The sequence below is a fragment of the Marmota marmota genome, unplaced genomic scaffold (assembly GCF_001458135.2).
Source record: "Marmota marmota marmota unplaced genomic scaffold, marMar, whole genome shotgun sequence".
Lineage (NCBI taxonomy): Eukaryota > Metazoa > Chordata > Mammalia > Rodentia > Sciuridae > Marmota > Marmota marmota.
In genome coordinates, this window is record NW_026000016.1 from 23,292,106 (window position 1) to 23,317,538 (window position 25,433).

Consider the following 25,433-nt stretch of genomic DNA (forward strand, 5'->3'; position numbering starts at 1 on the left):
AATCAGGAGCCACTTGTCAAAAGAAACTAACTTTATTTTTAGAACCACACACGCCAAACAAAACAGCCTCTCAGGAAAAATCCTCAGAGCCTCAACTGCCACCACCGGCTTTCCACAAGCCTCTCTCTCCCACACAAGCCTCTCTTCACCTCCCACAATCCTCCTGCTCTTGAGGCCGATTGGCTGGGTCACGTGGGCGGAGCCAAAAAAAGTCCCCCAATGAGCAGCTCCGTGGTCTGAAAGGGCAGGGAAACAGCCCAATGAGCATCACCGCAGAGGAGCCAATCAGCTAGATGTTGCTGGGGCCGAGGAGCCAATCAGCTAGATGTTGCTGGGGCCGCTGTGAGCCAATCATCAGCCGGCAGTTGGAAGTTTGCTGGCAGCTGGAAGTTTGCTGGGGCCCCTTTGGCTGTGGCTCTCAACATCTCCCCCTCTCTGTTTAAACAACAAGCATGTGGCTTAGGGACCGTGTCTGTTAGGCAGTCCAATTCAACATATGGTCCTTACCCGTCATCGGATGAACTGACCTCTAGGCGTCAGCCTCCTGTCTTAGGTTGGTACCACTGCAATTGGATCATACCCGTCACTGACTACCGGTCCAGCATACAGCTATACTTGTGGATAGGCCTTTGCACCAGTGGGGGGGTGAGGTTCTTTGCCTCACCTCTGTTGGCCCCCAAATTTTAGACCATGGAAAACTGGGAATGAAACCACCATTTGACCCAGCTATCTCACTCTTCAGTCTATACCCAAAGGACTTTAAAACAACATACTTCAGAGAAACAGCCACATCAATGTTTACAGCAGCTCAATTCACAATAGCTAAACTGTTGAACGAACTTAGATGTCCATCAGTAAATGAATGGATAAAGAAAATGTGCTATATATATACACAATGGGATATTTCTTAGCAATAAAAACAAATTATGACATTTTCAGATAAATGGAGTTGAAGAAAATAATTTGCTAAGTGAAGTTAGCCAACCCCCAAAACCAAATGCTGAATGTTTTCTCTGATATAAGGAGGCTGATTCATAGTGTCGTTGGGAAGGGGGGGGGCATGGGAAGATTAGATGAACTCTAGATAGGCAAAGGGGAGGAAGAAAAAAGGAGGGACCAAGGGGTGTAAAAAAATGGTGGAATGAGATGAACATCATCTAAATGCATCTATGAAGACATGAATTGTGTGAATATACTTTGTATACAACCAGAGATATGAAAAATCGTGCTCTACATGTGTAATATGAATTGTAATGCATTCTTCTGTCATATATAACAAATTAGAATAAAAATTATAAAAAAAGATTGGAGGATAGAAGTGATAAGGTTAACATGAATAATTATATCAAGATGGATCTGGGCTGAAGAGCAGAAAACTTGAACTAAAAGAAAATAATAATGAGAATGTCCATAAAGCATTTAAAAAATCTTCATGAATTTGTGACTTATCTCAAAAACATATATATATCTAGACATATATATATATAGAGAGACATAGATTTACATATATGTATGTTATATTCTGAGTTTATCTGCATTTATATCTATATTTCTATGAATAAAGTTTACATTCTATACTTCTCTTTTACTGATATAAAATATAGTTGGGTCTTTTAATTTATTATATTTCTTGTACTTCTATGAATAGGGTGAAAGAACGTGGCATCATTAAAAAAAAAAAGAAAAAGCAAAGAAGAGTCAACTCTGGAAAGGAAATTTTCTCCTTAATTCTTTTGAGAAGAGATAGTAAAGGTGGTAAAGGAAGTTGAGCTCACTGCTCTGTTTAGTCACAATTCTTTTTTTTTTTTCCTGTGGTGCTTGGGATTAAACCCAGGGCCTCATGCATGCTTGTCAAGCACTCTACTATTGAGCCACATTGCCAGCCCACATCCTTTTTGGTGTGAATCACTTTATCGAAACACTTTCCTCTGTGACCTGGATTAAAAGACAGGCAGTGAGAAATGAATGGAGATGGTCCCGAGAGGGATGAGGAGCCTTGGTGAAGTGTCTCAAGAGTAAACAGTTCTGCTAGTCCTGGAGAAAAATAAGCAGATTTTAGCCTCCTCAGAGGCCAAAAGAATGAACCAAAGTATTAAGATCAAACTATTTCCACTGTATTTCAATCTATTTTTCAACATTTCTTGTGAACCCCCTCCCAAATCGTTAATATGATAAAGTTGCTTTCATTAATACTAAGAAAATGTTTGAGGACTTCCAAAATAACATTTTGCCCATGATCCCATTTGAAATATTTTTTAAACCATAAATTTACCTGGAAATAGTTCTCAAGATCCTTTGAAAGCAACTGATAGAAAAAGCTTTTTTCAGTGGCTTCAATTAAGCGATCATGAAACACCCGGGTGGCTTCATGAACAAAGAGTAGAGCAAGCATTTCTTTGGAGTTAATAATAGTCTTGTCAGCTTGTAGAATTCCTAGGAGAAGCTATTAGAGATTCAAAAATAAAATTTTATAAAGACATTAGTGGGATAGTATTTGAAGTAAAGACTCTGATTTTGCATGTTTATATTTCATAAAAATAGCAATTATCCAAGGTAAAAATTATCAGTTTCTACAATCGATAATCTGAATTTCTAATGAGACAAACATGTTATTAAGTCAAGGACAATAGGCACAGAATTGCCCTGAGTGGGAGGAGATTTAGGGAATCCTCAGCTACAACTAAGAGAAGGCTTGCTGGGATGAGCAACCACAAGTCTTAATTATGGTGCCAGCATGGAGGTGCTGGAGATGGGAGAAAAATGCTTTTAAATGTTGATGGGTTCAGCATTCTAAATGTAAGGACCATAATGTGGTAGTTATGGATGAAGTCCCATAGTAAGGGGAGAAAGCAAATTCAAGAATTGGGTTTTTTTTCAAACATTGCAATTTTGAAAATTATTTAACCAAGGTAGATGACTAAATCAGCTTTGTTGCCAAAATCTGTGAAAATTTAAACATGTTTATGATATGCATATGTTTTGGGTAGTCACAATGAAATCTCAGAAATGAAGCAAGACCAAAATTTACATTGTAATCTTTTCTTTTCCTGCTGAGAATCTCAGGCAATATTCTAACAGTTTCAGTGGTCTCATTATTGAACTCTCTTCTTGGGATTATTAGAAAATTTCTTTTCAACTTATTCATTGGATGAACTGCTAATATATAGAAAACCCAAACAACATGAATTTTGCTTTTATTGACAATACCAACAAGAAAGGAGAGACAGCAGGGGAGGGGGAGAGATTCAGTTTAGTAAAATTACATCTCCTCAACTTAAAATTTAAAAATAAGCTGTAGAACTAATATTAAAACACACCTTAAACACGTCTCGAAGATTAAACATGTAGTGGCATTTTGTTGGAGTCGGTAACATACACTTACACACTTGGTAGTACATAGTGAGGGAACAAGATATTATCTGATCCTTATATTTCTGAACATCAGGTGAGAAGTTATTGATGAAGAAATACATTGCCAAATGAGCCTTTAAAAAGAAGTTTTATAATTTAGTTTTCTAAAAATTTTAAGTATAGACTATTTCTGACTAAACTCTACTAAGAAGCCTACTCAGTAGAAGATTAATTTCTTTAGAAATGTTAAAAATTCCCAGTTGGTCCTAGTTTCATGCTTGATCTAGAAGCATGTCGAATGTGTCCTCCCTCTGGAGACAATTTGTGCTCCACCTCTGTGTACATCAGGTGTGCTGACAATTATTCCATTTCCTTGTGCCCCAGTAGATGCTACTAAAGGAAATGTAACATGATAGAACTATTATGTTAGTTTGGATTGGTATACATGTATGCTTTCTTCTGGGAATTCTGAAATATCTTACTGGAAAAATGGCTGAACTTGAAATCTAGTTTGATAGGAAAATAAATTTTATGCAAGATTATTACATTCTTCAAAATTCATCTTGCATTTTCCTTTACAATATAAAATTTAAAGATAAAATTTTACATCAATTTTTCAAAAAGTCCCTGGTAATACTGCTGCAGGGATCAATAGCCCACAAATGGGGTAAAGGTTCTTGTAAACAAGAAAGTATACACGTACGCCAATCCAGACTGACATAATAGATCTTTTGATGTTTTTTTTTTGTTCTACAATAAAATGAGGGACTGGGGTGTTTCAGTGGTGGAACTCATGCTTAGTATGCACAAGATCCTAGGTTCAATTCCTAGCACACATATGTGTGTGCATGTGTGTGTGTGTGTGTGTGTGTAGGTGTGTGCATGCATACACAAAGAGCAAAATTCTATCCTGTATATACTGGATCAGCATCTTAGAGAATAAAATCCTGTGATCTCTGGGTTTCTTATACACACTGAATTATATTTTTGATATTTACAGACATTATAACAATAGACTAGAAAATAGAGGGGGAAATAAAATCTATTCAAAGTGGTTTTAAGTTCTCACAAATGTTTCTTACACCATGAAATTAATATTTTTCATTAGAAAATGAACTGGATGTGTTACCTGGAAAATAGTCCGCAGGGCACTCTGTGGAGGATGAGGCAATACCAGGATGGAAAAGTGCTTGAGGAGACGTGGGCTAATGTTGTTTTTACCGATTGGAGGAACACAGGCTGCAACTATAGCATGATCTTGAATATTCTGAAAGAGTGAAAGAAGAATAGTAACTAAATGCATCTGTAGGAAGTGAAATAAATACTTTCCTGTCCCAAATGGACAAAAGATTTTAAAAATATTTGGGTGAAAATATTAAGATTACTATATACTGCAAAACAAAAATTGCAATAGAAATTTATGTTCTTAGAAGTTACCTATTCTAAAGTGTAATTTCACGATGTTACTTCTTGCAGGCTTTCTAAAGTCATCAGGAATATCTCTCCCCTCCCTGTAAAGCAACTACTAGAAATTATGAAACTCCTAAAAAAACACCAGGGCAATGTTTTATGCATAACATTATCTTGGGCAAGGATTTTGGGGTTAAGACTTCAAAACCTCAAGCAACAAAAGCAAAATAAACAAATGAAATTGAAGAAAATGGAAAAGTTTCTGCACAGAAAAACAATTAGTCAGTGGAATTAAGAAACAACCTATAGAATGGGAGAAAATATTTACAAACTATGTCTCTGACAAGGGATTAATATCCAGGATATATAAGGAACATCTCAGTGGCAAAAATTCCCAAATAATCCAAGTTTAAGAAGTGGACAAGAAGTTCAACAAATGAAAATACACCACACATCACTGATCACCAGGAATATGCAAATGAAAGCCATAGTGCAACATCATTTTACTCTGGTTAGAATGCATATTACAAAAAAAAAAAAAAGATAAGAAAAAGCAAGTGTTGGTAAGGTTGTGGAGAAAGGGGTACTCTCATATGCTATTGTGAGGCTGTAAATTAATGCAGATATCATGGAAAGCAGTATGAAAGTTCCTTAAATATTAGACCCAGTTATCCCACTCCTCATCATATACCCAAAGGATTTAAAATTAGCATACTATGGTGACACAGCCACATCAATGTTTATAGTAGTACAATTTACAATAGCTAAGCTATGGAACCAGCCTATATGTCCAACAGATGAATGGCCAAAGAAATTGTGGTATATATACACAATGGAATATTACTCAGCCACAAAGAATGACTTTATGACTTTTGCCAGTAAATAGATGGATCTAGATAATATCATGCTAAGTGAAATAAGCCAATCTCCTAAACCAAAGGTCGAATGTTTTTGCTGACATGTGGCAGCTAAACCATGATTAAACAGGTAGGGAGAGGAGAGAAATTCAGTAGATTAGACAAAAGAGGACAAAAGGAAAAAGGGGGGGATTAGGAAAGATGGTAGAATAAATTTAGCATAATTTTCCTATATACTCATAAGAAAATATCTAAGTGAACCACATCATTGTGCCTGCCCATAAGAATAGGGTCCTAAGTAAAATAAGATATAGTGCATGCTTTTATAATTTTATCAAAATTGATTCTACTGGCATATATAACTAAGAAGAACCAACAAAAAAATTTAAAATAGGGGCTGGGATTGTGGCTCAGTGGTAGAGTGCTTGCCTAGCATGTGTGAGGCCCTGGGTTTGATCCTCAGCACCACATAAAATTAATTAAATAAATAAAATAAAGATATTATGTCCAACTACAATAAAACATAACTAAAAAATAAATATTTTAAAAAACTAAAAATATAATTATTATATGTGTAAGCAATCCCACCATTGAGTATATATATTCAAAAGAAATTAAATCAGTATGTCAAAAGTGTATCTGTGCTCCTGTGTTCATCATAGAACTATTCACAATAGCAACAATATGCAATAACTCAAGTGCCCATCCATGGATAAATGGGTGAAGAAAATATGGTGTATATACACAATGAGATAGTATTCAGTCTTAAAAAAAGGAAATCTTGTTGTTTGTTACAAATGGATGAAACTGGATAACATTATGCTATGTTAAATAATCCTAGCACAGAAAGACAAATACTGCTGCATGATCTTACTCATTTGTGGCATCTAAAAAAGGTGATCTCACAGAAGACTGTGGAAGGTGGCAGGGAGCAGGAAATGAGAAGAGAATGGATAGCAGGTAAAAAGTTATAGAAAGTAGGAATAAGTTCTGATGCTCTGTTATATAGGTCACTATAGTTAACAATAATACAATGTATATTTTGAAATTGCTAGAAGAGAGAATTTTGAATGTTTTTACCACAAATGATAAATGTTTGAGGTGATGGATGTAATTATTACACATTGTATAAATGTATTAAAACAACCCACTGTGACCCATAAATATATGCAATTATTACATGTGAATTAAAAATGATAAACAATCATTAGAAAATAGCAGTGTGTTTTTGAGATTAGCAAAGAGGATTTTGGTGATAAGTGAGAAATCAAAAGATCCAGTTGAGTTGTGTCTTCAGCATGATCAGATTGACTTGGAGTGAAAAGATGCTTAGCTGTTAATATAATAATGGCCATTTGACATGTTCTTACAATATCACAGCACTGTAAAGCTGGGTGAAATGATGAAAAGAATCTACGTAGAGTCTCTGAAACACATGGACCTATTCTAAAATGCAAAGATGTAATTGACATGATTAATTTAGGCTCTTAGACTCATTTTAACATGTCCATATGGCTATACTGTCTAGATTTCTCACTTAATTTACTTCACACTGCTACAAATGTTTAATTTATTGTTAAATAACAATATTTAATGTGAACAAAATCTTAGCATATACTTTACCTTCCATACATTTCTTTTAGTATCATAAACCCCTCCCATGTCTAACAATTGTCTGATCAGTTCCAGTGGTGGCTGTGCTTCATACATATCAGATCCTGGAGTATTCATGTCATCAATAAATATTATAATCTTAAGGAAAACAAAATGTTTTAAAGCATATCAACTTGTAGTACCTTTGTTTAAAGTAAGAATTAGAAATATTAATTACGCTATGGAATAAGAACAAAATTATACATAATATCATGTCTATTTTTCTATTAAAATAGAATACCAAGTTCTATTTTTGAAGATAAGATCTTAGAAAACAGTAAGTTTTCAGAGTAATGAAAAATCTGCTCACCCTCTATGGACTTCTAATAATTATGTCTGATGATAGAAATATATTTGATGCTAATAATCTAATTGTGTAATTGTACAAAGGAACAGGCCTATTACTTATTAAGTATTTTCTTATTGAGCGAATTTACTTATTATTGGCAAGGCACTATCATAGATGTCTAGCTATTTATTTCATATGTACTCTCATTTGGGAATAAGCCTATCACCTGGAACTAGACTTTTAAAATTCTCCTACAAATGCTATTGTCAAGAACAACCAGCAGAATATTCAGACACAATTCCAACTTTTAAGCTTGTGTTACTTTCCATCTTTGAAAATATTATGTGCTGAAATATACTGATTAAAATCTCTGCGCATTAGGCCCTTTAGATTAACTAGTTAATTGTCTTTTTTGCAAGACAAGTAACTAGTTAAAAAATACAAATAGCTCTTTACTTTGAATTACCTAATTACCTAATTTGTAATGGTCAATATAATTTTTAGTAAGACACCCAGTTTCCCCTCTTTTGTATCACAAACTAAAATTTTCTTGCTTGCTAGTGGTGCAATTAGGTACTATTATCTAATCTAACTGGGCTATTATTAACCTTTTCAAAATCTCTAAAGTTTACCTATGAAGGCAAAGATCTACCAAGATTATCTAAATCATCAGTTAAAAATCAGGAAATCTGAAGCAAGCCCTTAAAAGCTCTTGAAATTGATATCGTAGGAATTACCCCTTTGCTTATTTTATGGTATTGAATTGGAGTCAATGTAAATGTCTATTGTGACAGAGAATTTGGTTGAATAAATGGGCAGTCATAATTTGGATATGGAATATCCCCCCAAAGCTCAATGGTCCCTAATGAAGCAATGTTCAGTAGTGGGGCTTTTCAGAAGTAACTGGATCATGAGGGCTTTAACATCATCAGTGGATTCATCTATTAATAAATTCATACTCTGAGTGGATACTGGGAGGTGGTGGAACTTAGTTGGAGGGAGCAGGTCTTTGGGGGCATGTCCTGTTGGACTCTATCTTGTCCTGGCCTCTTCTGCTGTCTCTGCTTCCCAAAGGTAAACAGCTTTCCTCTGCTATACCCCTCTGCTCAGAAGGACTATGGACTAAAACCTCTGAAACTAAAACCTCTGAAACCATGGACTAAAACCTCTGAAACTAGGAGCCAAAATCAATCTTTCCTTCTAAGTTGTTTTCCCAGATTTAATTTTTTTTTAATCCCAGTGATAAAAAGCTAACATACTTATCCAGGTAGACAGAGGGTAAGAAAAAGAAATACCCAACACCATTTTAAGAAACAGACAGGTGAGCTCTGTGGTGCATGTCTATAATCCCAGATACTCAGGAGGTTGAGGCAGAAGGATCACAAGTTCAAGGCCAGCCTGGGCAACTTAGTAAGATACTATCTCACAATAAAAAAATAAAAAAGGTTGTGGATGTAGCTTAGTGACAGAGCACTTGCCTTGCATGTGTGAAGCCCTGGGTTTGATCCTCAGGAAAGAAAGAAAGAAAGAAAAAAAGAAAGAAAGAAAGGAAGGAAGGAAGGAAGGAAGAAGAGGGAGTTGTTACAAGGCTCTTCTCTTGTTACCACAAGGTTAGCATCTAACCCATTTTCCAGTATTCTTATCTTTATTCAGATTTCAGTGGTTTCTTTTGGCCTTAGTAATTCTCAATCAGTATAATTCTCCATGTTGGAAAATTGAATTATATTGATTTGAAAACCGGAGTTTCCATTATAAAGTGCATATTCTAGGAAAGTTCAGGAGCATGTGGTATAACAGTCTTTTTACTAATATTAATTAAAATAAATTATTTATCATTTGAATAGCATAGCCAGATTATTTAACAGGGAGGGAGGGAAGTATTTTACCCTGCTGTTTTTAGGTGCTCCAAGAGTGTCTTTGTTTTTTCTCACTAACTTTTTAAGAATCATCTCCTTCATTTTGGCAACTGTCATATTGGTGCTAAAATTTATTGCAGAAACTATAATTCCTTTATGACTTTCATCAGTTTTATCATACAGCTTCTTAGTAGTATTATCTATGATGCCAAAAAAAAGACAGACAAATTGAGAACACTTTAAGAATATTTTTGTTTTAGGCTGTTCAAACATTTGAAAATTATATAATTTTACTATTTTGTTGTCTTTTCCAAAAAACTATTCTGAGAGGAGGAACACCAATTTAGGAATGTTTCCTTACTTTTTCACAGTAAACAGTATCTCTCTGCAACCATAGTCAAATGTAACCATATGAAAGCTCAGAGACCCTCTTCTCACTTATGCATGTTAGTAGGTAGACAGAACTTCTTAAGATCTAAAAGCAGCATGCAGCTAGATCTAGCAAATATATAAAAATTGGCACACATTCCCTGAGGGAGGATCATCCAGAGGGTAATTTGGGATAGTACTATAGCAGCTTAAGAACAAAATGTCTTCTGGCAGGACCTGATGACATGGCTCCCTTTCATTTTCCATAGCTACCTCAGGAGAGCCCCATCTTTTCTTCTTGAGAAGTGGAGTTGTTGCTCCATAAATTAGTAAATCAGAATTTTCAAAGATGAGGCTTCTGAAATTCCATGTATGTTTGTATCACATGGCCTGATTTGAGAACTTATAGAATCATAATTTTCTATTGCATTATGTTTAAAACCATGAAAGTGTGTTCAGTTACTTCTAGATTTCATCCGAGTTCATTGACAAAGGAGGTAAATCTTCTCTACTGTCTCTCCTCTATCTTTTGAAGAGATTAGAACAATTTGAGAGAGTACTGGGTATTTTTTGAGGACTTTTTAATATTAAATTATCAATTTGAATTTTTCCTTCTGAGATTTCTAAAAGAAATGACTTACATACAGTTGAGATAGAGAACTTTTGAAACTGTATTAATACATACCATGTTTTCTACTTGATATCTTATGGGTTTCAGTAAACAAGACGCTGATGTTCTGCTTTAGGCTATTGAATCAAATGTTTTAAAGGTTCAAAATTAGTTTATTTACAATTATATCTATATTAAAAAATGAAATAACATGTGGCTGATTTTAGTTGTATCCTCTATAAGAAAACAGTCCCCCTATCCTCCATCCCCATTCATATTTTTACAGATAAAATTAGTATCCACGTTGAAACTGAAACTCAAACTTAACATGGACTTACTTAAAAATGAACTGGGCAAATTCTTAGGATGCCAAGTTATTGGTGTTTTCTAAAGGTAGTAAGCCATTACCTCCCTTCTGTCTTTATAAAATGTTTGCCTTATGGATCATACAGTAAAAGACTTGTCTTTATTTTCATCTTGTATTTAGGTGTTTGATTTTTGTATGTTTGCCAAATAGTATGTCTTAATAAAGATCCAATTCACTATTAAGCGTACCTATTTATTTTTTTAGACTCTTATTATTTGTATTATTTAGATCAGGAATGATTTCTATTGTATTAAATGCTTAAGAAAGTTATCTCTCTAAATTTTAAAGGCCTTCTTGAAGTGCAGTAAGAGTCTATTCTAAAATAATTAGTAGTGTAAGATGTAGATGATGGTGGCTTGGAAACAGGAGAATTAGAGCAATTTGTGACATGTGTAAAGACAGAAGATTCGAATAATAGAGACAGAATGTGGGTAGTGAGAATGGAGATACAATGACCGTAATTGATCAGAAGGAACTTTAAAGATGGATAGGAAGAAACTCAAGGATGATTCCTAGGTGTTAAGCTTGAGTACCTAGTCTTTTCTGTTGAAATAAAGAACAGTGGAGGAATATAGATTTGGAAGAGAAATTAAGAGTTATGTTTTGGATTTGTGAAGGTTGAGATGTTTATGGGATATCCAAGTATGTACATGATATAGACAGCTGGCTATCTGACTTTCATGATTAGAGGAAAGGTCTTATGAACCTCTCCAAGATTTTGTCTTCTTATTCAATTCAAAAGCAATAGGCTTCTTTAATATTTTAACAGAACCAGAATTAACTTTAGAAATTTGCACTTTTTATTTGTATAATTCAGAGTTCCTTTTTCTTCTCCTTTTAGGAAGAGGCAGACAGAATACAGAATGACAGAGATAAAACTTTTCTTTACAAAAGTCTTTTTGTATTTGTTAAGTAGCTCATATATTTCTAGTACAACAAAACAAATGTTATACAAAACTTTATTTGCATCTATTAGGCACATTTTTTTTCTAGGAGAAAAATTATTATTGCTATCTTTTATGCTATATAAAAATTGAGATTTTAGATTTATTTATATTTAAAGTATGTGTAAGAATTCCTTATTTAAAGGAATGAAACTAGTTGTTCATAATTTGAAGATTTTCCTTTAAGTAGAAAATCTCAGTAGACCAATAATAAGCAAGGAGATTGAATCAGTAATAAGACTCCCATCAAAGAAAAGCCCAGACTTGGATATTTCAATATTGAATTCTACTAATTATTTAAGGAAGAACTAATATAAATCCTTCTCAATCTCTACCAGAAAAGTCAAGAAGGAGGAATATTTTTAAACTCATTTTACAAGGCTAGCATTAACTTGATCCCAAGGCCAGAACATGATACTATAAGAAAATTAGAGGTATTAACTCTGATGAACACATATGCAAAATCTTAATAAAACTAAATTCAACAGCACATTATAAAGACCATTCAACATGATCAAGTGGATTTATTCCTGGGAATGCAAGGATGGTTTGACACACACAAATTAACAAATGAAGGACAAAATTATAATATGGATGCAGAAAAAAACTCAAAACATTTCAAAAAGTTCAATACTTTTTCATGATAAAAACTCCAGAGAATTAGGCATAGAAGGAGTGTATGTCAACACAATAAAGTCCACATGTGAAAAGCCCCCAATTAACATCAGTCTGAGTAGTGAAAAGCAGAAAGATGAGGATACCCATTCTTATCACTTTTTTCCAATATGGTACTGAAAGTCTCAGAGAAATTAATCAAGATAAAATAAAGGCATCCAAATAGGAAAGGAAGAAGTAAAACTGTTTCTATTTGCTGATGACATACATTTTATGTAGAAAACCCTGAAAATCCACCATAAAACTGTTGGAATTGGTAAGTGAATTCAGTAAAGTTACAGGATACATAATCAAGACACAAAAATCATATTTCTATACATTAGCAGCAAACCATCTGAAAAAGATAAATAATCCAATATATAATGTCATTAAGATAATTAGGAGTAATTATTCAACTAGGAGATGCAAAATCTATACACTGAAAACTTAAAAAAAATTTCCTGATGAGGAAAATTGAAGAAAATACAAATAAATGGAAACATATTTTGAATTCATGGATTACAAGAATTAACATTGTTGGGCTGGGGTTGTAGCTCAGTAGTAGAGCACTTGCCTAGCATGTATCAATTCTCAATACTGCATATAAGTAAATAAAATAAAGGTCCATTGACAACTAAAAAATATTTTAAAAATTAACATTGTTAAAATGTCCACATTATCTAAAGCAATCTACAAAGTCCAATGTCATGTTTCATTTTTCCTATGGAACTGCAAAAGACTCCAAATAGTCAAAGCAGTCTTGAGCAGAAAGAAAAAAGCTGGAGGCATCACACCATCTAATTTCAAAATATGCTATAAATGCATAGTGATCAAGCCAACATAATAGTAACATAAACATACACAATGAGAAATGGAGCAAAGAGCCCATAAATAAGCTCAGACACTTATGGTGAATTGATTTTTGATAAAGATGCTAGAGACACATAATGGGGAGATGAGAGTCTCTTCAATAAATGGTTTCATGAAAACTAGATATCCATATGCAGAAGTATGAAGTTGGACCATTATTCACAACTTATACAAAAATCAACTCAAAATGAACTAAAGACCTAAATGTCACATCTGAAACTATTAAAGTACTAGGAAAAAAACTATAAAGAGTATTGGTCGGGGCAAAGATTTTTTATATAATCCCCAAAGCATAGCAACAAAAGCAATAGAAAAATGGGAATGCATCAAATTAAAATGCTTTTAGGGCTCAAGTGGGTTATGGCTCAGTGGTAGAGTGCTTTCCTAGCACGTGTGAAGCACTGGGTTTGATCCTCAGCACCACATAAAAACAAATAAAATAAAGGTACTGTGTCCATCTACAACTAAAAAAAAATAATTAAAAAACATTAAAATGTCACCCTGATTCCAAAACCAGACAAAGACACCTAAAAGAAAGAAAACTTCAGACCAATATCTCTAATGAATATAGATGCAAAAATCCTCAATAAAATTCTGGAAAATTGGATACAAAAACATATCAAAAAGATCGTGCACCATGATCAAGTGGGATTCATCCCCAGGGTGCAAGGTTGGTTCAACATACAGAAATCAATAAATGTAATTCATCACATCAATGGACTTAAAGATAAGAACCATATGATCATCTCGATAGATGCAGAAAAAGCATTTGACAAAATACATCACCCCTATATCTTCAAAACACTAGAAAAACTAGGGATAACAGGAACTTACCTCAACATTGTGAAAGCTCTCTATGCTAAGCCTCAGGCCAGCATCATTCTAAATGCAGAAAAACTAAAGGCATTCCCTTTAGAATCTGGAACAAGACAGGGATGCCCTCTCTCACCACTTCTATTCAACATAGTTCTTGAAATACTGGCCAGAGCAATTAGACAAACAAAAGAAATTAAAGGAATAACTATAGGAAAAGAAGAACTTAAACTAGCACTATTTGCTAATGATATAATTCTATACTAGAAGACCCAAAAAACTCTACCAAGAAACTTCTAGAACTAGTAAATAAATTCAGCAAAGTGGCAGGATATAAAATCAACACCTATAAATCAAAGGCATTTCTGTATATCAATGACAAATCCTCTGAAATGGAAATGAGGACAATCACTCCATTCACAATATCTTCAAAAAAAATAAAATACTTGGGAATCAACCTAACAAAAGAGGTGAAAGACTTATACAATGAAAACTACAGAACCCTAAAGAGAAATAGAAGAAGACCTTAGAAGATGGAAAGATCTACCTTGCTCCTGGATAGGCAGAATTAATATTATTAAAATGACCATACTACCAAAAGCACTATACAGGTTCAATGAAATTCTGATCAAAATCTCAATGACATTCCTCATAGAAATAGAAAAAGCAATCATTAAATTCATCTGGAAAAATAAGAGACCCAGAATAGCTAAAGCAATTCTAAGCAGGAAGAGTGAAATAGGTGGTAAGGCTATACCAGACCTTAATCTATACTACAGAGCAATAGTAACAAAAACAGCTTGGTACTGGTACCAAAATAGGCTGGTAGACCAATGGTACAGAATAGAGGACACAGAGACTAACCCACAGAATTATAACTACCTTATATTAGACAAAGGTGCCAAAAGCATGCACTGGAGAAAGGATAGCATCTTCAACAAATGGTGCTGGGAAAACTGGAAATCCATATGCAACAAAATTGAAATTGAAACCCTATCTCTCACCATGCACAAAAGTTAACTCAAAATGGATCAAGGATCTAGGAATTAAACCAGAGACTCTGCGTCTAATAGAAGAAAAAGTAGGCCCCAATCTCCATCACGTGAGGCTAGGTCCCAAGTTCCTTAATAAGACGTCTATAGTACAAGAATTAAAACCAAGAATCAACAAATGGAATGGATTCAAACTAAAAAGCTTTTTCTCAGTCAAGAGAAATAATATGTGAGGTGAATAGGGAACTTACATCTTGGGAACAAATTTTTACCCCTCACACATCAGATAGAGTGCTAATCTCTAGGGTATATAAAGAGCTGAACAAGATAAGCACCAAAAAACCCCAAACAATCCAATCAATAAATGGGCCAAGGACCTGAACAGACACTTCTCAGAAGAGGATATACAATCAATCAACAAATATATGAAAAAATGCTCATCATCTCTAGCAATCAGAGAAATGCAAATTAAAACTACTCTAAGATACCATCTCACTCCAGTAAGAATGACAGCCATTAAGAAGACAAACAACCACTTGAATCAAAGTGTGGAATATGATATGTCAAGAAATTTGTAATGTTTTGAACAACCAACAATAAAAAATTAAAAAAAAAAAGAAGACAAACAACAAGTGCTGGTGAGGATGCAGAGAAAAAGGTACACTCATACACTGCTGGTGGGACTGCAATTGGTGCAGCCAATTTGGAAATCAGTATGGAGATTCCTTGGAAAGCTGGGAATGAAACCACCACTTGACCCAGCTATTTCTCTTCTTGGACTATACCCAAAGGAACTAAAAATAGCATACTACAAGGACATAGCCACATTAATGTTTATAGCAGCACAATTCATAATAGCTAAACCGTGGAGCCAAACTAGATGCCCTTCAATGAATGAATGGATAAAAAAAATGTGGCATTTATACACAATGGAATATTACTCAGCACTATAAAATAATAAGATCATGGCATTTGAAGGAAAATGGATGGCATTAGAGCAGATTATGCTAAGTGAAGTTAGCCAATCCCCCCACAAAAATGCCAAATGTCTTCTCTGATATAAGGGGGGTGACTCAAAATGGGGTAGGGACGAAGAGCATGGGAAGAGGGGTGGGAGGGAAAGGGAGGGAGAAGGGGAATTGCATGGATGGTGGAAGGAGACATCATTGTTGTACAAAATACATGTATGAAGATGTTAAAAAAAAAGAAAAGAATTTCTTTTCTTTTCATGAAAAAGAAGACTCAAACTCAGAATGCATGTTTAGGCGTTATGTTCATAGACTTTTTTTTCTTTTTTTTTTTAGCACCTAATATATGTTTGTTTTTACATCATCAAAATTATTTCACCTCTATCCAAGAAATGCTATCATATAAATTAGGGAAAATTTTGGAAGCTAGAGAGGAAAAAGGAAAAGAAATATGGGGGAATCTCAATAAAATCAATGGGAAATCAGCAGAATAGAGGAAAGGGATCAAAGGGAGGGAGGACAGGAAGGAAAGGGGAAGTACTTCCAAATGATATTGGCCAAATTATATTGTTGAATTGTGTGCATGTATGAATATGTAATCACGAATCTCACCATTATGTATCATTATGTAATTATGTGCATTACACAATTACAATGCACCAATAAAATATGAAAAAAACATTAAAATGCTTTTATACAACAAAAGAAACAACAGAATGAAGAAACAACTTATGGAATTGAAGAAAATATTTGCAAACCATACATTTGAGAAGGAGTTAGTATCCAAAATATATAAGGAACTCAAACTACTAGATGAAAAGAAAAGTTAAAAAATGGTCACAACTCATTTCACAAAAGAAGACATACAAATAGCCAATTGGTTTATGGGAAAATATTCAACATCATTAGTCATCAGGAAAAGGAAAATCACAAGGACTGTGGAAGAAAAGGAACCCTTGTACACTGTCCATAGAAATGTAATTAGTATAGACATTCTGGAAAACAGTATGGAGGCTCCTCAAAAAACTACATCTAGAATTACTATATGATACAGCAATCCCATTTCTGGGTATATACCCCAAAGTACTGAAATCAGTATGTTGAATAGACATCTACATTTCAATGTTCACTGCAGCATTACTTACAATAGCCAAGATATGGCACTAACCACTAATCAGTGGATAAATGGATAAATAAAATGTATATATACAAAATGGTATACTGTTCAGCCTTAAAAAGGATGAAATCTTGTCATCTGTGACAACATAGATGAACCTGGAGGACATTATGCCAAGAGATACAAGTCAGGCACAGAAAGACAAATAGTGCATAATCTCACTTATATTTGGAATATAAAAAAGATGAAGCAAAGGATAGAATGGTGGTTTCCAGAGGTAAGGAGGTGAGGTGGGAGGGAATGGTCAGAGAACAATGTTCAGTTAGATATAGGAATAAGATTTCAAGGTCTCTTGCATAGTGATGACTACAGTTAATACTAATGTATTGCCTATTTCAATATAGCAAATAAAAAAAATTTAAATGTTCTCACTCTAAAAAATAGTAGTGAGGTGATAGATGTGTTAATTAGCTGAAGTAATCATTTCATAATGCATATCAAAACATAACACCCCACAAATATAAACAATTATTATTTTTAAGTGAGAGCATTTAAATTGAAAACATAAAGGGGAGATTAGGAAAATTCTTCTTTTGAATAACTCTGCATTTTTATATAATAGATTTACTTTTTTTAGTTTAATAAAAGTAACATTTGTTACAAAACATTGAGAAAATAATGATAACCAGAAAAAATTACTCATGGTCTTAACATTTTGGTGCATATTCTTTCAGGCTTTTTTCTTTGCATATATTTTACACACATAGTTTATATATCATTCTGCAATTTTGCCTTGTGACTTTTTTATTACATAGAAATATATATGGGGCTGGGTTGTAGCTCAGTGGTGGAGCACTTGCCTAGCACATGTGAGATTCTGGGATTCTGGGTTCGATCCTCAGGACCACATAAAATAAATAACTAAATAAAATATTATTCTGTTATTATACCTAATTAAAATACATAAAAAATTTATTAAAAAATAAAGGTATAAAATAAAAGAAATATATCATGATGGAATTTCAGGCAACTCATTGCATAGATTTGTTTTTTAAAAACAAGGCACATATATGTTAAGGCCAACATTTTTTTTATAAATAGAATCTAAATAATAGATGAATAAAATTTAAAGTTTAATATATACAACCTTGATTTTTTGATCTCATTATGTAATAGGACATCTCCTAAAATTGACCCATATTTTATATCAAATGCTCCGGAGTTCTCTAACTTTTCAAGCATTTGGTTAATGGTAGCAGTTTTCCCAACACCACATTCTCCTAAGAGGGAAAAATATTTTAGGTTAGAATTACATGCCAGAAAATGACATATGTTAACATATTAAAACGAACTAATAGTGTAACAGACCTGGTTTATTGGGATCCCCAGAGTTAGACCTCTAGCCTAGGTGTCTGAGGAAACAATAGCATTTTCCTTCATCTGAAATTTACATGAAAAGTATGTTTTTGCTTTTCCCTTTTTAAAATGTGATACTGGCTAGGTAAGTGAGTTAATATGTATCCTTCTCAGAGTCTACATTATTTACATATTTTACAAAAGAATAGATAAGGAGCTAATGGGGTTTTAAAAATTTGTTATTTTTATATATACATGACAGTAGAGTGCATTTTGACATACATACATGTAGTACAACCCATTCCAATTAGGATCCCATTCTTGTAGTTGTACATAATGTGGAGTTACACTAGTCATGTATTCATTTAAGAGCAAAGGAAAGTTATATCTGATTCATTCTACTGTCTATATATTTTTATCTAATGTTCATTAAGCCCATCACAAATTGTTTTGCCTATAGCACACTAGAAATACTACATGAAATAAAATTCCTTGACAACATTTGCTAAGACAATCGGAGGGAGAAATCTGATGATAAATTCTTTATTGAGGCAGAACAGGGACTCATGACTTGATAATTCATTCCTTAGATGAAATTAAAGGCAAGCTATGGTTACCTGAGAGTCACCTTGCTGGAATTCTTTGAATATGGAACTGGGAAAATGGTACTACTTGCCTCTGGTGATGGACCATATAAGTTAGAAAACTGGAAAAGGTGATTAAGTTGAAATAAATGTTCAGAAACAATGGAAGCTATAGAGTGATTCCTTTGGTAAAAGTAAAAAAGTGAAAAATTTAGCTTCCGGTTGAGGAATTACATGTGTAGATTTAATTAAACCAATCAATGTTACCATTAGTGGACCTCCAAGGACCTCAGCCCACAGGCATGGAGACCAGTTATATATTTACCCAGTAGTTCTACTGCTAGAATTTTCCTGAAGGTAATGAAAAGATGAAAAAGATTCACAATGTCCTCTACTAGAAAATATGTAGGGAAATGGGCATTTTATACACTGTTAGTAAGGATGTGAATTTATATAGTCACCAAAACTTTTCAGGACCTATTTTTTCCCATTTCGCATGTTTGGACCAAGTAATATTTCCTCCTAACTCTAAAATACCCCTTCATTTACATTTTTAAAAAATACCTGTGAGAAGCACAGGGCAGGAATTCTTTAAGAGAAGGCTCATGAGAAAAGAAAGGCATGTTGTGTCTCTGGTAGCAACATAATTAATGTACTCTCCACATTCTATCATCTTCAATATGTTGTCACCAGATTCTTGAATGTCAGTCAGTAATGAAGTCCCTAAGTTAAAAAAGAAAAGTTTCTAATGACTTAGAAATATTAAACTAACATTTTGGGTACTTAATACTTTCTGAAAAAAATTCAACATATTATAAAGAAATTTAACTATTTTAAAGATTGACATTTGTAAAAGTAAAAAATAGCCAAACATAGGCAATTTGATGTAAAATAAAACACACACACAAATATAAATCCAAAAAGAAACTTTCTTATAAGCCATTAAAAGATTTTTTTCTGATCAGTATCATTCCATTTAACAAATGTATCATGCAAAATTTTTCTTTTTTTTACCCAGTGCTCTACTTATGGACATTTATGATGTTTTCAATCTTTTGCTATTACAAACAAGTCTGAGTTAAGTAATACACATATGTTATTTCACATATATGTGGACTAATTTTTTTATAAGTAGAGTTTTGGATCAATATAAACTGTCATATGATATATAATTTGATGGATATTGACAAATTGCTCTCCAATATTTGAGAGTCTATATCTTCATGCCTTCGTGAAAGGTATCAAACTTCTTGATCCTCACCAAAATTACAGGTAAAAATTATATCTAATTGTAGATTAACTTGAATTTCTCATATATGAATCAACTCTTTATATGTAAGAAGTGTTTATTTTTCTATGAATTGTTTATTCATATTCTTTATACTTTTACTTATAGTTTATCATTTTAAGGTATTCTTGGGTTTCATAAATATTTTAATATCTGCAAATAATAAAATCTAACCATCTCCTTTTCAAATTTACATATCTAATTTTTTTCTCTTTTTTAACTGCATTGGTTAGCATCTTCAAAACAACATTAAGAGGTTGGGGCTGTAGCACAGTGACAGTACTTGCCTAGAATGTACGAGGCACTGAGTTGGATCCTTAGCACCAGATAAAAATAAACAAATAAAATAAAGGCATTCTGTCCATCTACAGCTACAAAAAATTAAAAAAAACATTAAGTTGAAATGTTGGATTTTAATGAAAATGCTTCCTTTTCTCTTTAAGTAGGTTGTTTTTGTTGTCATTTTTTCCTTTATAACTATTTTTATTTGTTCTTTTTAGATATATATGATAGTAGACTGTATTTAAACATGTTATACATACAGAGAGAACAATTTATTCTAATTAGGATCCCATTATTGCAGTTGTAGATGATGTGGAGTTACACTGGTCGTATTTGGCTGCATTTTTCATCTCTAGAGGGTCTGTTTGATTCTTTTTCAAATTGTGCCACATTTTCATAGTTTCTGATTCTTTTCAGGTATTTTCAAGCTTATTTTTTATTTCTTTAAACATAGTAAGTATGGATGTCTCAGAATATATAGCCGGTAATTCTAGTCATTCAAGTCTTGTTAATTTATGGTGATAATCTTGATTCTGCTAATTACCTTTAACTGAGTATTAAATTTGAAAATATTGTTTGTATGAATAATATATGATTTAGGAAAATAGTCCTATTCTATTAGCTTTTTAGTGGATGCTAGAAAATAGTCACAGATAACCTTAGTTCAAGATTTGAGGTTCCTTAGGTCACTCAGGATAGGGTATCTGGCCACGTAAGGGCTCGCTTAAGGTAGTTCACCTTTCTACAGAGGGGAGAGCCCTTAATAGGTCAGATTAAATTATACGTGTTTGTGTGAGAGAGAAAGAGTGGAAGGAAAGAAGCTTTGGTTTTTGTCCTCCTTGAACATTTAACAGTCAACCTGACTGATAAAAAAACATGACTGTTTCAATCAAAATTATGTGTAGATTGTTAAATAGATATTATATCCTCAATAAGCTGTATAAAGCATAATTTTCAGCACTGTTAATTAATCTTAATTACTACACAATTCATATTTGAACTCCTCAAATATTAGTGGAAATTGAAGTAAAATATATAACTCAATTCACATGCAAAATGTTTTCTTTCAATAACTATTCCACCATGATAGTAGGAAAAGGAATTCTGCATCATGATTTATCACATCTGTGCTCAGTGATAACCCCATAGAGTTTTAAGTCCAGGAGAAAGCACTTCATGTAGTTGTTGTGGATTTCTCCTTCAGTCAGCTTTCTATGCAATAATACCAAAAGGTGATTTTTTTCTTAAGCATGTCTAAGATGCCCAATCTACATATTGTGGTTTACTGCAGGGGAAACATGGTATTGTGACATTAAAATTATCATTACAAGTTTGGTTTAAAAGTTCAGGAGGGTTTTAATTGCTTCTATGTCCTTTGCATACAAGTAGGGTAAGTTGTCTCCAGAGAAGTGAATGTTTTAGATTTGGAGAAGGTGTTGAATTATAGGCAAATGATATTCAGTTATATTTCTATCTAGTGGCAAAAAGCTAAAGATAAAAATGCCCCCAATATTAGCACTAACATGAAATAGAATCTGTGATCTCTCACCAATGCTTATTGTGACAAAACAATGTACAATATAACTTTGGTATTTCCAACAAAAATAAATTTGAAATTAGAACTTTCTGGATGCCTATGATTCTGACAGCTCTGGTTGGTTTCTGTCAAAAACTCTTGCAACCAAACTTTGAAATTATTTGATGAGAGAAACCTGACTTCAGTTATTCATTTCAATTTCCATTCATTAAACTTCTTATACTGATTCTCCTCCTTGATGATGTGATTATATCCAAATAAGCCCATGGTAAATTGAAAATGTTGTTAAGTCAAAAGCATTTGATACACCTAACCTACTTAACAGCATAGTTTAGTAACAGTACACTGTAGAGTATTGGTTGTTTCCTCTTATATTCCTATGATTACTGCCACTGTCCAATATTGCAAAAGAGTATGATACTGCCTATTGCTAGTCTGAGAAATGATCCAAAATTTCAAATTCCAGTATTGCTAGTCTGAGAAATGATGCAAATTTCAAATTCCAGATTTGAAGTATGGTTTTTACTGATTATGTGTTGCTTTCACACTACCATAAAGTTGAAAACTTGCAAGTTGAGGACCATCTGTATTTGTAAGAACTTGACAAGAAGCCTGACCATTAAGTTCCTGCCTTAAACTTCTTCCAAGCTCTTAAAGTGCAACAAGTTTCTATGTCTTTTTTTGTTTTATGTAGAAGCAGAAGATTGAGAATAAAAATAATTTAGCAAATATGGATGTTCACCAAACGATGGTATTTTTTCTAATGAGTAGTTTCCTATATAATCAAGTGTAAGTTCTTACATACATACTTTTCCTATTTTAGATGTGAACCTTACCATTTTCTCCTTTCAATAATCATAGCTAATTGAAATAATAAATATTGTGATTAATAAGACTTTCAATGAACTCAGTTTTACAATGTGCAAATGACTCAAAATACTCCAGATTTCTCATAAAGTAGTATTCAAAAGTTATTTTTAAGGCACGTTTTGTAAATGCGGATCCAAACTGGTCTCTACACAAATTTGGAATGTATTAATAATTAAAGTTGCTGATATATAACTAATTTTACAAATACAGTATCCTCAGCATTTTGAAGAAATTACAAAAAATTACAAATTACAAGAAATTTGTATAATTACCCTTACCTCTTTGAATTATTGTCTGAATATTAGGAACTAAATCTGACCAAGGTATGAATTCACATTGTAGTATGTCCACAAAATACCCAAAGATAGACCGTTTACCAGTTGGTAGACTGATACCTACATTTGAGATTGATAAATAGATCCACATAAGAAAGAGATTTATTTAAGAATATGAACTCTAACTGAAATATATGATTATTAAGAAAGGTATGTCCAAATATATTAAATAAGTCTGTCTTTTTTCATAATATTTAATTGTATAAAAGCAAAAACTGATTAACTTTTTGTCCTTTTTATAATCCAGAAATTAAGGTGAATTTTGATCTGATAGCCTTGAAACCTTACCTTAAAGTTCTGTTTCTTATTATGTAAACACACATGATGTTTTTAAATGATAGAAATGTACTGGTTGTGGCTAAACCAATACATAAGAGAATATTGATACTTATTTGTAAATCACATGGATTTTCCATTTTAAAAGTAATATATTTTCTCAGTAGAAAATTGTTGAAGATATTGAATAATGAAAAGCAAAATAATTAAGCAATTATTTTACTATACAAAGATAACAATGTTAATATTTAAAATGATAAATGTATATGTAAAACAGTGTTAACATACACCTTATAATTTTTTGCCTGTTTCAATCTTTCAATTTATCATAGAGACAAATTAAAAATCTCTTATAATCTTAGAATTATTTATTACCTGTTAGAATTCTATCAGATTTTGCTATTAAAAGACTATATTGTTATAGTCCTACAAGTTCATGGTTGTTTTATGTTTTGTGGATTTTTTGTTTGTTTGTTTGTTTGTTTTCGTACTGGGGATTGAACTTGGGCACTGAGCCACATCCCCAGCCCTATTTTAAATTTTATTTTAGAGACAGGGTCTCACTGAGTTACTTAGTGCCTCACGCTATTCCTTTGCTGAGGCTGGCTTTGAACTCATGATCCTTCTGCCCCAATCTCCCAAGCCTCTGGGATTACACCTTGGCCAGCTAGGGTTGTTGTTTTTTAATGTAGTGTTTTTCTCGAATCCTCTTTAATCTTTTGGCATAAATTTTACTTCATCATATAGTATTGCTATTCTTTTTTTTGTATTTGCATCACATATAATTATTAATTACTTTCTGTGTGCTTCAAATCAATATGCTATTTTATACATTGTTCTAACAAATTAAAAGTTGATTTTTTAATCCTATTTTTCAAAGACAACAAATACCTTAGTACACTTTAACAACTCATCGAAAATTCCTTTATTTTGTGTATAGCTTTTACATTTTTAATAAAACATTTCTAGTTTATGATCTGCCTGACAATAAATCAAGGTAGTTTATCTATCTTTAAAAGTTAGCAGGTGCTGAGATTGTGGCTCAGTGGTAAAGTACTTGTCTAGCAAGTGTGAGGCCTTGGGTTTGATCCTCAGCACCACATAGAAGTAAATAAATAAAATGAAGGTATTGCGTCCAAATACTTCTAAAAAATATTTTTTTTTAAAAAAAGAGGCATAAAATTGAATAGTTAACTTCAATAACAAATTAACATGCAATGCTTTGAAATTAAAAGTTAATTTCTATAGGAAATTACATAAAACTTGTCATCCAGATGTTTATATATATATGTGCATTTTTGACTGTGAGGATTGAACACAGGTCCTAGCAAAAACTACGCATGCGCTCTCTTATTGAGCTACACCTCTGCTCCCATCCAGATGTCTTAAATGGAACTGTTTATAGTAATTCAGAAGACTGAATTAAGAATTAAGACTGCATTGATTGAGCACTTAACTATGTACCAGGCAGGCTCTATTCTACGCACCTAGCACATTACTTAATTATTTCATTTTATAACTGAGATAATCAAAGATTAAAAATATTTAGTAGCCAAATATATTTGGGATATGGTTCAGTTGGTAGAGTCCTTGCCTTACATGCACAAGGTCCTAGGTTCAATCCCCAGCACCACACAAAAAAGATCCCATCTTTGTTTTACAAGGTTCTTCTAAATACATTCATATTTTGTCTCTTTTTGGTACCTGCATTAACAATCTCTTTATCTATTCAAAGTTTCTTTAATCAGCAACAGCTAAATGGGAAGGGTTAGTATTTTAGGTTAC

The 25,433-nt window shown here is 32.9% G+C and overlaps 1 protein-coding gene across 1 annotated transcript in view; it reads right to left on the minus strand.

Moving 5' to 3' along the window:
- The window catches only part of Dnah14 (dynein axonemal heavy chain 14), a gene marked incomplete at its 5' end in the record, with an annotated part of 341,751 nt that overhangs the window by 135,414 nt on the left and 180,904 nt on the right, over nt 1–25,433 (minus strand). The window contains 9 exons of the mRNA XM_048809786.1: nt 2,273–2,443; nt 3,318–3,485; nt 4,481–4,618; nt 7,242–7,370; nt 9,447–9,616; nt 10,471–10,532; nt 18,265–18,400; nt 19,625–19,783; nt 23,316–23,432. Coding sequence (XP_048665743.1) covers nt 2,273–2,443; nt 3,318–3,485; nt 4,481–4,618; nt 7,242–7,370; nt 9,447–9,616; nt 10,471–10,532; nt 18,265–18,400; nt 19,625–19,783; nt 23,316–23,432 — 1,250 coding nt within the window. The remainder of the gene's footprint in view (nt 1–2,272; nt 2,444–3,317; nt 3,486–4,480; nt 4,619–7,241; nt 7,371–9,446; nt 9,617–10,470; nt 10,533–18,264; nt 18,401–19,624; nt 19,784–23,315; nt 23,433–25,433) is intronic.